Source organism: Euleptes europaea, chromosome 2, assembly GCF_029931775.1.
Source record: "Euleptes europaea isolate rEulEur1 chromosome 2, rEulEur1.hap1, whole genome shotgun sequence".
Taxonomy (NCBI): Eukaryota; Metazoa; Chordata; class Lepidosauria; order Squamata; family Sphaerodactylidae; genus Euleptes; species Euleptes europaea.
The window spans coordinates 76,813,519-76,827,533 of record NC_079313.1 but is presented as its reverse complement, the minus strand read 5'-3'; the positions used below and the strand labels follow the sequence as shown (position 1 = coordinate 76,827,533).

Here is a 14,015-nt window from a genome sequence, read left to right as displayed (position 1 = left end):
TTGAATGGATTTTAAGATTACAGACTTTGGCCCCTCATGAGTTAAATTCTGATCTGTGGCTTTTAGCCTTGCTCAGCTAATATCCTCAAAAAAAGCTGTGTCATCCTCCATTCAGTGATGGAACTTGCTGTGGGAAAAGGTTCAATACAAAGGAAGAGGGACCTGGCAACTCTACGAGATATTTTAACCCTGTCCTCCCTGGCTGTTTTCCAGCTGGAAAAATTTAACTCCCAAGCTGCTTGTACCCTTTTGGCTGGGGTGTGTGTGTGTGTGATAGGTTTTCCCCTGTAGGTGTAAAAAATAGTTCAAGGGTAGGTTTTTCAGCAGGAAAATAGCAGGGAAGAAACGGTCAAAAATTCCCTATTTCCCCACATTGTTCTCCTTGAAAAAGTTACCTTGCCAGCTGCATTTGCAAAAATTTAAAGAAATTATATGAACACAGATCATGATTTTGGCAGTGCAATCCTAAACAGAGCTAGAGCCTTTTAAGTTCATTGAAGTCAATGGGCTTAGAAGGGTGTAAACACTGCTTAGAACCGTACAGTTAGTATTCCCTGGCATTAACTAGGGGCAGAAGGGTGAAAGGGAGCTCATCCCTTACCATTTCTTAAACCCATGCTTTAAATGGCATGGTCTTGTCCAAGAGCTAAGCCTGATGGGGTGTCTTTGCAAAAGGAAAAAATAGCTCAGGTGAAGAGGCAGGACAGACATCAGGAAGAGAGACAGTGCTAGACTTCCATTTGGGTCAATTACAAAAGAGTTCTGTCTCTTTAATGAAACACACAAAGAACCCACCCTGAAACTGAAGGGTTTTAAAGAGGTAGTAGATCCTGCAGTGCAAATGTGGACTGTATAACCTCCTTGCACAAAAACCATCCAAAAGATTTCATCTGTTGTCAACACTTGTGCAAATGTTGTGTCACCCCTGAATCAGATAAAGGAGAATTCAGCTGCAGTATCAGCTCTTCTTTTGTCAAGAACCTGGTTGTGTGTAAGTAAGGAAGTTCCATATCAGGACTCTTGTACATGGAAAGTGTCCAAAATCGAAGCAAACATGGTCCATTCAGAATGGGGGATTATCCAGACTATATATGTCCGAATAAGGCAACAGTTTTACTAGAACTGTTAAAGAAGTATTTTAGTGGCAGCAACTCCAATATTAACAGGATCTGCCATGCCATGGTACGGTTACCAACCTCCAGGTAAGAGCTGGAGATCTCCTGCTATTACAACTGCTCTCCAGCCAAGAGAGATCAGTTAACCTGGAGAAAATGGCCACTTTGGCAATTGGAATCTATGGCATTGAAGTCCCTTCCCTGCCCTCCTCAGGCTCTGCCCCCCAAAACCTCCTGCTGGTGGCAAAGAGGGACCTGGCAGCCCTGTGTCATGGTTCCTATGCTGTCAGATTGTAGGAGGAGGGGTGCATCTTTTATATAAAGGTGAAAGTCAGCACGCCTCCTCAGTTTAATCTTATGACTAGTTTTCAGTTTCCAAATGCTAAGGGTTACCATCTTGCGGTTAACTCATGGGGCTTCCCTACTTCTATTCCCCTTGCAATTTCCCACAGCTCTTTGAAATCAGAAAGAAGGAAATGAGAAAGACATTTTCCCTCACCCACAAACATGAAATTAATGCTAAGCAACAAAAAGTGATACCTCCCAGGTTTTTTTTATGTGGCTGGAAAGCACTAATTACTGTAAAATATACAACAGAGGTTCAGTTTAAGCTCCTGCAGTCCAATACTTATGCTAACCTTGAGGAGTTGAAGGAGTGATCTCTGAAAAACTGTCAGATGGATGGAAAAATTTCCTCCTTTTAATAAGGGGCAGAGGTATAGATCTGGCCTTCCAGCGCCAATACTTTGGGAATTTCTCCATTCACTAAGAAGAAAAGTTTCCAGAGGAAGGCAGCTTATGTTAGAAGCAATGGACCCCTGCAACTGTGTTTCCAGCAGCCAGACACCTCTTCAGTGCTGTTTACAAAGCTATGGTCAAGGAAAACAGAGTGGCACTTACCTGTAAGAGGTGTTCACCAAGTGATCTACTGTGCAGTTACACATCTGGGATCTGTGCAGGTGCAGGCCCACCACAGTAGAAACTTCCAAAGCATTCCAGAGCCCAAGAGGTATGTGTGGAGGTTGGGGAGGTAGTTGTGAATTTCCTGCGTTGTGCAGGGGGTTGGACTAGATGACTCTGGTGGTCCTTCCAACTCTTTGATTCTATGATTGTATTATATGATTCTAGGGTACTGTTCCTCCAACTGGCCTTCCCACTAAAATGGTCACGTGATAGGAGGTGAGTCTCCTCAGCCCTTACGCTGTCTCTGGCACTGGCAGTGCAACAGTGGAACATGGTATTGGTGCAATAACTAGAAATTTATTGTGCTGAATACTGAAAGGAGAGAAACAATGATGTATATCTAAATATCTGTGAGTGCATGTAAATATAATCACAGCAAGAAAAACATCACACTGAGAATCTGGTAAAAAGGCTGGTGGGATGTGTGACTACACACTGGTGAAACTAATGGCCTACTAACAAAATAGACATAATATTGTCGAAGGCTTTCACAGTCAGAGTTCATTGGTTCTTGTAGGTTATCCGGGCTGTGTAACCGTGGTCTTGGAATTTTCTTTCCTGACGTTTCGCCAGCAACTGTGGCAGGCATCTTCAGAGGAGTAACACTGAAGGACAGTCCTTCAGTGTTACTACTCTGAAGATGCCTGCCACAGTTGCTGGCGAAACGTCAGGAAAGAAAATTCCAAGACCACGGTTACACAGCCCGGATAACCTACAAGAACCAAAATAGACATACTTCCAGATGATGGTTTGAGGGCAGCACAGATAATGGAACTTGCAGAAAAATGTGAGAGGCAGACATTTTATAATTTGGGTAGGCGTGCTTGCCTTCTACCTATTATGTATACTCTCTTCATTATGTGCATCTTTTAATTGTATTGCATAAATATTTTTTAAAACATAGCCTTAAGGGACAAGAGTGTTAAGCAGCAAGTTCTTAAAGGCTCAAAAGGTGTAGCCATCATTTTGGAGAGTAATAATGAGAGTCTCTATTGAGGGGGGCAAGGACACCAAAGGTGTAAACACATGCAAACCCTTGAGGGAGCACTTGAAGTCAGGGTGAGAGAAAATAGATTTGCCCTTAATCCCAATAAGAGATCCATATATTTCAGCTAAATACATCATTACTGAGGAAGTAGCGAACCCAAAATGTTTAATTTCAACAAATAATCAAACCCATGGGACAAGCCACTGGATGAGGGCTGGAGATGTTTAGCCACAGCCTAGTGGATAGATCTAGTCCATTTTGTACAGTAGGACTTCCATGTAGAGGGCTTATTGGACTCTCTCATAACATCCAGGACAGCCTAGGGGGGATGTGGGTACTGACCCCTTCATGTATCTGTAGCTGCTAGTGCCTTTTCCCAAAGAGCCACCTGTAGGCGATAGTAGGGTTGCCAGCTCCAGGATGGGAAGTACCTGGAGATTTTGGGGGTGGAGTCTGAGGAGGGCAGGGTTTGAGGAGGGCAGGGTGGGATTTGGAATACAATGCCATACAGTACACCTTCCAAAGCAGCCATTTTCTCCAGGTGAACTGATTTGTCACCTGGAGAACAGTTGTAGCAGTGGGAGATCTCCAGCCACCACCTGGAGGTTTTAACTAACAAAATACCTATGCTGAAACTAACGTAGTTGTAGGAAAAAACAGCACGAAGGCTCTCAATAATACTATTAAATGTCTAAATGCAATTGTATATATATATTTTTCCACATAACAAAATTGTAAAGTATCAAAGCATTACTTCATGCATTTGTAAATGGTAATTATTTCAAACAAAAATGTCCAAGCTGAACAAGGTAAGTGCTTGTATCTAATTTACAATAATAGCAGATATTTAAACAAAAAAATTTTTCAAAAAAAATTGAACAAGGTAAGTTCTTGCGTCTAGTTAACACTTAAGAAAAAACAAACCCAGAACATTACATACTTATATATACACAAATGACTGTAGAAAATTGCACATATGTGCTTCCATTCGTTACTAATGGTCTGCTATTATTGATACTTTACAATTTTGTTATGTGGAAAAATATATATATACAATTGCATTTAGACATTTAATAGTATTATTGAGAGCCTTCGTGCTGTTTTTTCCTACAACCACCTGGAGGTTGGCAACCCTAAGTGTTAGCCCCTATCATGGCATTAACTGTTTGCATATGGAGCAAGTGGAAACGTCATGTGAGACACATCAGATAACGACAGTGGTCATGGTAGGGTTGCCAACCTCCAGGAGAGGGAGAACACTTGGTGTTCTACTCAGCATGTGAACTTGCTACGGTGCAGTCAATGTTGAATCCTGATGAAGATCCTATCGAAACAGGAGAATACCGGATCCCTGTTCCAGTGTAGGGTTTCACAGAAACCACATTGTCCATTGAAGGGTTACTGAACCGTGGATAAGAGTCCAGCATTCAAAGACTTCACTCTGGGGAGATCGTACTACTTTGATTTTTTTGATCTCAAGGAGTGCTATACTTCATTATCTGGACTCTATTCAGATATTATTCCTTGGACAGTCTCTGTTAGCACTTAGTTTTCTTGTATTCCACCATGTTGCATATGATTATATGGTATATTTGGTTTTTCTATATAATAGACTAATTTGATACGCTTATCTGTGATCCTGATTGTATTTATGTTATGTCCTAGTTTTGTACCTTCTTTCATGGGTTTGAGCCATTTTAGTATCCATTGGGTAAGATCAAGATCCAGCCTTTCAGGCAGTTGCAACTCACTTAGTTGAAAAAGAGGCTGTGTGAAAAAGGAGAAGAAGAAAAATGACTGGAAAGCATAAAGAAATTGTATGTTTGAGAGGAAAAGATGGCAGGCAGCAGCCGGAGGACTAAGGAGTTAGGTGCTCTCCCCTCCTATCATGTGACCATTTTGGCAGGAAGGCCGGTTGAAAGGGAGATTGTCTCCTAGAGTTTTGGAAAGCTTCAGAAGTTTTTACCGTGGCAGGCCTGCCCCTGCTTTGTTTCCCGGTGTGTGTTACTGCACAGTGATCACGACAATGAATGCAAACGCCTACATCACTTACACAGAAAAATTCAACCTCCACATCTTGCAATAATTAGGCATCAAAGATTATGCTACAGTTTCATAAGGCAAAGGCTCTCTGCCCACAAAGAATCAACACAGGCCACAAGCCCCTGTCCTTACCTTTCTGAGGTCATTCAGCCCATACTCCATGGATGAGGTCAGCACCTCCAGGGCCTACATGAGGATACAAAGTGATGATCATTGTTGTAAAAGCCCTGCTGTCGGGGCTCTCCATCCTCTTGCAGAAGGCACAGGTTTGAGCCCATTTTACCAGGCTTTTACTCACAAGAGCAGTTTTAGAAGATTAGCTGTCTGAGAACTCCCATTTTGATTTTAAAATTTTTGCAGAACCCCTCCCAAACCCTCTCTTTTCCCCTTGGTAGTGTTTGCAATGCACCAGACAGACAGACCTATTTCATAGCACGATCTTGCAATTACTGACTAGCAAGTAATTACTTCTTGAACCAGGCCTTTGTATTTCCCGCAGTCAAAGGCTTGAAATTAACCAAAAGCAAAATAACAATCACATTATCTAGAGCCTAATCAAATGCTTGTGGTTTAAAATGGCCTTGTGATTAGCTATTCATACAGGTAAAATAATTATTCCATCCAGGTGAATAGTTTTCCAAGCATGGTTCTCAAGCCATCCTATATTCAGAATGACGTGTAGGTAAAATTATTATGATTAATAACAATGACATGGAATTGCACACATAAACAGGAGTCTTGTGGTACCTTAAATAAATAAGACAAACAAAATCTTTCATGAACTACAGCCCTTGTCTTCAGATTCAGTGAATGGATCCTCACTATGCAGACTATTTTGTAGGATATATTTTGAAAAAGTGGGTTTATAGGGCTGCAAAATACAGGAAATCCAGAGTGAAATGTAATTTTGTAAAATTAAAATGTAATCAAGAAAAGTACAAAGCCAATTCACTAGTTGTGCTGAAATAGTTCATGCTTGTAAAACACAGGGAAGCCCAGGTTTTGTATGATGGTTGATACTTACATTGAGCAAGAAATCCCAAGTCCCGGTTCAAGTCTTGCACCCAGGCTTGAACTAGGACATGGGATTTCTTACTCACTACCAATGTTAACCATCTTAGCAAAACCTAGGTGTTTTACAGGTGTTAGCTAGTTAATTTAACTGTATTTTTCTCAACTAGATTTGATTTTACATAATAACATTTCATTTCCTGCATTTCCCCTGATCCTGAAGTTTGCTTATTTTTTTCAGACTCCTACATAAAATGACTGTATAGTGAGGATTCATTCTTTGCAATTGAAGAAGTGGGCTCTAGCCCATGGTCTTTTATGCATGGGAATTTAACCTTGGGCTCAACTCTCTCTTGACCCACACTTTTCTGATCCGAATTTTCAAAATCCTATGCATGATGGTTGTTTGCCCCAAAGAAATTCCTGGAGTATTAGGAGTACTGCAGAATCACCAGCAGAAATCCAGAAGCATCTGAGTCCCTGCCTCTTGAAAACGCTGCTTTGTAATTGGCTGTAGTGTTTATTGTTAGAAAAATGTCACCACAACCAATTCGCCAGCTCCCCTCTCCCCCCGCCCTGCGAGTGGCCATTTTACAACCAAAGTGCCATCAGAAAACAAAACAAAAGCCAGCACTGCATCCCTGGCGCAGCTACCCATCTCCTGCGATCACGGAGAATGCAGGGGATAGAAAGCTAACCTAAGCTCTGGATGGCAGCCAGGCAGTTGGCTTCTCCTCCCCTGTGATCGAAGATCGTGGGGAAGCACCTGCCTCAGCTACCCGTCCCCTGCGATCAACAGGGACTAGAGAGGTAAGCAACCATGTGGCTGCTTACTTCTCTGGCCACCCTCCACCATATTTTCTTTTGATATGATTATTTCATTAAAATATAATTAAAAATGAAGAGAGAGGCAACTGACTCTCCCTCCCCTCCCCCGCATTTGGGTGATGGGCTACCCACAAGGGGCGAGGGAGCACTGGAACTTAGCCTCTCACTTCCCGGGGCCTCATGGAGGGGAAGGCTGAAGGCTGGCTGGAGGAGGAGTGGAAAGAAGAAACATAAGAACGGGGGCATGTGGGGGTGACCCACGTTTTGACTTAGGCAGAGTAATGGTGATGTTTTGACCTGTGTTGATATCAGAGAAGAACTAAGAATTGCATTAAAATTGCATTGGGAAGACCCGGAGAGAGTGCAGGGTGGGTGCAAGGTCAACTCAGAGAAACGGAAAAGTTATGTTTAACTCCAAGGAACAACAGAGTCAGTCCGGGGGCGAACATAAGTCAAAGTACCCATGCATAAAAGACCCATGAAAGCTTATGCTGGAATAACATCTTTAAGATGTCACATCACTAGGGTTGCCAGTTCCAGGTTGGGAAATACCTGGAGATTTTGGGGGTGGAACCTGGGCAGGGTGAGATTTGGGAAGGGGAGGGGTTTCAATGAGGTATAATGCCATATAGTCCACCTTCCAAAGTGGCCATTTTGTTCAGGTGAACTGATACCTGTTGCCTGGAGATCAGTTGTAATAGTGGAAGATCTCCAGCCACCACCAGGAGGTTGGCAACCCTACACAAGACTCCTTTGTTTAACTTCTGCAGACATATTAACACAACTATCCTTTGGGAACTTAATGTGTTATCTTATTCAGAAAGAAACATCTGCGGTAGAGGTATATCATAAGAAGAAGAAATAAAAACCAGCAAGATAAATGCAAGATTCAAGTGTTGCATAAAATTAATAAATCAGCCAATGACAGTAATCACGTAGATGTTGGAAAAACTTGTTGGTGAAGGTAGATTTCCCCATCACTAAAAACACTTTGTGGGCTGGTAATCTTTTTGAATTTATCTACAAATTTGGTTTAGAAGGGCTGTGTAATCTCACCATTCCCATAAGCAGATCATACCATCCTTTGCTTTTAACCCACCCTCCTACTTAGCACCTTCCCTGGAGGCCCAGTCCCTTCCTAATATAGGTCCTACTTACAATGGCATTGTTGAGGGTGATGCTATTAGTGTACAGGTACTCAATGACTGCAAGGAACACCTCTGGCTGTACATGGCTCAGGAGAAGTGGGGCTTGCGTCTCCTGGGGCTGGCTCAACATTGCATGGAATGCCTGGCAGCGAGAAGAAAGGAGGCAGCGATGGGCAAAGACTTCCTGCTGCTCTCTCCCAACCAAGAAGGTCACATCACTGCAGAAAAAGAAGCAACAGGGATTTCATTCTAACAGTTCACTATGTACACTTCACAACTCTTTATCCTATATTTCCTTTCTCCAGAGCCCTTGTTCAAGACCCACTATAAAGAGTTTGGCTATTTTGTGCTAAAAGTAAATTCACCATGGGCCAAATTACATAGGGATGCCAGCCTCCATGTAGGAACCAGGGGATCCCCTGGAATTACAGCTCATCTCCAGACAACAGAGATCAGTTCCCCTGGAGAAAATTGATGCTTTGGAGGGTGGAGTCTATGGCACTGTACCCCACAGAGGTCCCTGACCTCCCCAGGCTCTACCCCCAAATCTCCAGGAGTTTCCCAACCTGGATCTGGCAACCTTACCCCTCCATCACCCGTTTTTGGCCAGGGGGGACCTGGCAACCCTAGTGTGTAATAATGAATTTGTGGCACATGCCTGGCTACAATATAATGAAAATTTTAGGCTTAGGGCGGCCCATAACCCATTCCTCACATGGGATGTATTGCAGAGAGAACTGTGGATGCAATGCATCATACCAGTCAGAGCCTTACAGAGGGAGAGATTGTACAGCGAACACCTCTTTGCCTGGTCCCCAAATTCTAGGGTGTTGACCTATAGGATTGCCAACTGCCAGGTAGTAGCAGGAGATCTCCTGCTAATTCAACTGATCTCCAGCCGATAGGGATCAGTTCACCTGGAGAAAAATGGCCGCTTTGGCAATTGAACTCTATGGCATTGAAGCCCCTCCCCAAACCCCACCCTCCTCAGGCTCCACCCCAAAAATCTCCCGCCGGTGGTGAAGAGGGACCTGGCAACCCTAGATGACCATGAAGGGGGGACAGCCTGGTGGTTCAACCCCGCTTGCTTTGCTGGGAATCTAGCTTCCATGGCAGCTGCAATAAGTGCCTCTGAGGATACAGGCATGAATGCTCAATCTACAGTGGCTCCACCCCCCCTTCAGCTTTTGCCTAAGGGAAAGGTTTGCAAAGCAGGTGCACACTGCACAGGGACCAGGGGTGGAAAGGCAGGCTAAACAGGCCCCACTTCTCCAAAAGGTGCACTGTCCAATTAAGCTACCAAAGCTAAGGTGCCTGGAGACTGGATGCATGTTACAGGATGGAGGGTTTCACTCATGGTTTTAAGATCTCAGCCGTAGGCGCCATATGCATAGCACGGCAAGCTGGTCGTCAGGTTGGACGATATTGTGAACAGAAAAAGATATAAAGTGCTCACGGCAGGCTGAGTTGCCGGCCCTTCACTTCCCTCATCCTGGAGAACCTGCAGATCTCACTGCTAGAAGTAGTCCCAAAGAAGGTGCCTGGGGAGAACTGCCTGATAATCACCACTTATACCCAAAGGACAGTTTGGTCAACTAAGCCATTCCCTCAGAACTTTGCTTGGTTAAGTATTTCTCCTTTGACAGTGCAGTGCAAATTGATCTCCAGGTGGCCAAGATCAGTTCCCCTGGAGAAAATGGCTGCTTTGAAGGGTGGGACTTTATAGCATTATACCCAGCTGAGGTCCCTCCCCTTCCCAAACCCTGCCCTTCCAATGCTCCACCTCCAAAATCTCCAGGTATTTCCCTGCTGGCAAGGGGGCCAGAGGCCTAGCAAATGACCAACGCCACTTATTGAGTTCATAAATTAACTTTGATGTTTTTGAGGTGTGGTGGCTAAGAGGTAGGCACAAATCAAAGGAGCAGGTTCGGGAAGAGTAGACAGTACCAACTACAGTCTCACTCTCTATAAGGCAACTTCATATGTTTATATATATAAATCAGGGATCCAACCCATGACTCATACTCTAAAACAACATAAATGAAAGATGCTGAGAGCTGAAGACATAGTGCCATACTTATGGGTTACCACATACAAATAGTGCATTTGAAGCTTCCAGTTGCATGTAATCTCCAAACGGAACTTCTCCATTTAATTTCTTTTGAGATGAAAAGATTTAATGAACCTACTCGAGAGATGCTATGGAAGAAGTGTACAACAGCATGTATAATATGTAACAGGCTTAGTCTGAGCCACAGTTTAGCCCCAAACCTGTTTTTAAGGCTAGTTCAGTCCTAGAAGTCATAAGGTTGCAAATAGAGAAAACAGTGATTTCAAACATGTGCAGAATTCATTTGAGAAATCAAAGTCAGCCAACACACAGAAAGGCCAGAGTATGTCTTCCCAGGGAGTAGGTAGGTTTTGAACCATATCGTCTCCCATTTTAGAAATGAAGCATTGGCATAAGATATTTAATGGTTTCTTACTGTTCCTCCAGTTTCAGCAAACTTAAACTTAGAGACTTCCTGAATATGAGGATTTGTGATCTGATTATTCTGCATAAACATTTATTTTGTTGCTTCATTTACATTCCATGTTTCTTGCAGACTCTATTCTTTCTTCTTATTCTAGTTTCTTCCAGTAGTCATTCATCCACTTTTAAAAGCTACAAATAAGAGACTGATAGTGGGTCATGTGATGAGCACATCATGCAATGGGGGAGTTGGGAGTCAACATGGGCTGAAGCATATACTCATGAGTACAGAATCACAATGCTCAGTTCCGAGTTCCCAACAGTGCCACAGATTCCCCAGTTGTATATCTTAAGGCCACTTGGTTGATTTGAAGTACTTAATATTGTTGCCATGGGTTTACTCAAACAATGCCTGTTATTGTAACTGACTTAAGCATTTACCTTCAGTTTTCATCACTCACAGACTTTCTCCTTCAGTTCTGTGGATCTGAAATTTGATCTACATCTTTTAGCTGTATTTCTTTGTGAACTGTCAATTATTCCTTCAAATGAAACCATTGTCCCAGTTACTAGTTAAACAAACACAATAGCTTAGGCGTACAAAGATTATCACCAGACAGTTGCTCTTTATCAGAACCGGTCTTGATGTAGCACTGCTAGCAAAATGTCATTTCCTCCCATATTGGAAGGGAGCAACGGGAAGGAGGGGGAGGCTCTGCTAAACTTCTCTTTGTTACTTACTTAAAAAATAATAATCTGAGAATATGCTTCACTGCAAGAAATGGGAATGCCTTAAGAAAGCTAAAGTTCTACAAAATAGCAGTCATTGTTCTAGATTAAAGAGTGTTGCTAATATTCATCACTTTTGAAAGTGATACAGTGATAAGCACTTATCCTCTACAGTGGTTAAGAGCGACAATAAAAATGTCTGTTGCTTGCCACTAATAAAGTCATAGGCCCTATCCAACTGGCACTTATGAAACTCACAAGCACATTCTATATAGCATTCCAGTTTGCAATGGCTGCATTAGCTGGAAAGCACAATCTCATGTTCTGATTAAGAGTGCATCTGTTGAAGTGAGCTCTGACCCAAAAGCTTGTGGTGGAATAAATCTGGTTAGTTTTTAAGGGACTACTGCTACAACGGACTAACACAGCAACCCTTCTGGAATTATTATCTCTTTGATAATGTATTGCAGTTCAAGCGCCAGGAAAATGTGATATAACTTCACCAAATGGTATACTCAAGCAAAGACATCTGACATTCTCCTGCAAGAAAAATTTAGCAATGCCTGTGAAGTTATTGTAAAAAAAATCCCCATCTAGCCAGAAGGAAACCAAGTGACAATTATAATAGCATCCCTGTTTGTAGTTAGGTGCCCTGACCTGGCTAGCCTGATCTTGTTAGATCTTAGAAGCTAAGCAGGGTCAACCCTGGCTAGTATTTAGATGGGAGACCACCAAGGAAAATGAGGGTTGCTGTACAGCGAAAGGCTTGTCTTTTCTCATGAAAACCTTCAACGGGTCACCATAAGTCAGCTGGGACTTGATGGCACTCCCCCCACCCCACGTAGCTGGGTAACTGCTATCATTTGCAAAACAGAATTTGTTTCAAATCATGTTACAAATATTGGGTGTTCAGAGTGGGGGAAGACTTTATTTATTTTTTGGCATTACAAACCATCCTTGGAGGAAAGCAGGTCAACGCCATAAAAAGAAAAGAACATAAAAAAGAAAAGACAGAAAATTGCAGCATAAGGGAACTGGAAGAGTATGTGTCTGTAGTCAGCATTGGCTTAGCCTTCACTGAGTTCAGAGGGAAGAAGAAGAGAGAGCACAGAAAGACTTTCCAAATATGTGGCAGGCACATTTACCAATCAGCAGAAATACATCTTAGCCTTGGTTTGCACTGATAGGTCTATCTTTCCTAAAGTGTTATTTACAGTTCTCATGTTGCTGGTCCACTGGCTTTAGGAGAGGCCTTGGATTCGATTGGCGTTGCCAAATCCAGGTTAGGAAATTCCTGATGATTTGGGGGTGGAGCCTAGGAAGGGTGGGGTTTCAAGCAGGAGAGAGATCTCAGCAGGGTACAATGCCACAGAATCCACCTTCCAAAGCAGCAATTTTCTCCAGGGGAATAGATCCCTGTAATCTGGAGATCAGTTGTAATTCCAGGAGATCTCCAGGCCCCACCTGGAGGTTGGCAAGCTTATGCAGTGGCCCTGTTTACTTGCTTCAGTGTTCTTGCTTGAGCAGCACCTGCCAGAGACAGGAGCAAGTATTTTGCTTGCATACACCGCCATATTGGCAGGCCATATCACGGAATGGGGAAGACTGGAAGGAAATACTACCTTTGTCCCGTCCTCCAGCAACAGAAAGTACCTGCCATCTCTTGATATCTTTAATGTTCCTTAAAAGCAGCTATGGAAGATGGGATTTGCATGGGGCTAACACTGTCCATGATGCAAGGACAACTGAAGCACAACTGAGGAACAATATTGTGTGGACACCTCAAGAAAACCCATTCCTCTGTGCTCACAAAACCAAGCCAAAATCTGTCTGGAAGCAGCCTAAAAAACAGCTGATCCTTTCCCTAAAAGGATCATTCCTCTTTTCCCGATGTCCTGAATGCTCACAGTTCAACAAGCCAACAGGGCTACCAAAGTTAGTTCCCAGTTTTCCTCACTTGAACCCATGTTGATTCAATTGTGGCCTTTGCTCCCAGCCACATCCCCAGTCTCTATTAGCTGGCTCACCTGAACTGTGGGTTGTTGATCAGAGTCCGGAGGGCCGCAGTGAAGGCAGCCGAATCGCCCCGAAGGAGGGCTGGATAGGATGATGCCATAGGTTAAGACCGGGTTCTGAACGGGGATCCAGATTGGGAGGGGAAAGTAGCCAAGTTCAGGGGCTCGGTCAGGGCTCCCTCGGCCTTGTTTTGCTGTGCTGGTGATAAAAAATATAGCTGAGAGAAGTCACGGCTGGCTGGAAGCTCAGCTGCGAGACAGGAATGCAGAAAAAGGCCAGAGAAGGGGGAAGCCACACAGCTTATTGCTAGGCAACAGGCAACTGTCCAGGCCCTAAAATCCAGCTGCGGAGGGAGGGAACACATAAATCCTGACAGGAAAGGTTTTTTTGCAAAAGCAGAGGGACCATGGGAACAGACTGGGGAAGGCAGCAAACCGAGTAGTAGATGAAGCCAAAGGCATAAGTAGGGTTGCGAGGTCCCTCTTTGCCACCGGCGGAAGGTTTTTGGAGCGGAGCCTGAGGAGGGCAGGGTTTGGGGAGGGGAGGGACTTGAATGCCATAGAGTCTGATTGCCAAAGTGGCCATTTTCTCCAGATCTCTATTGGCTGGAGACCAGTTGTAATAGCAGGAGATCTCCAGCTACTACCTGGAGGTTGGAGATGACAACAGCCCGAAGTCTCAACTCAATAATACAATACAAT

General features: G+C 43.6%; 1 protein-coding gene across 1 annotated transcript in view; it reads right to left on the bottom strand.

Moving 5' to 3' along the window:
* The window catches only part of BTBD19 (BTB domain containing 19), a 53,343-nt gene extending 39,929 nt beyond the window's left edge, over window positions 1–13,414 (bottom strand). The window contains exons 1-3 of the mRNA XM_056867653.1: window positions 13,326–13,414; window positions 8,107–8,314; window positions 5,242–5,295 (exon numbers count right to left, since the gene is read on the bottom strand). Of these exons, the coding sequence (XP_056723631.1) occupies window positions 5,242–5,295; window positions 8,107–8,314; window positions 13,326–13,414 (351 nt within the window). The remainder of the gene's footprint in view (window positions 1–5,241; window positions 5,296–8,106; window positions 8,315–13,325) is intronic.
* Window positions 13,415–14,015: the final 601 nt, after the last annotated feature.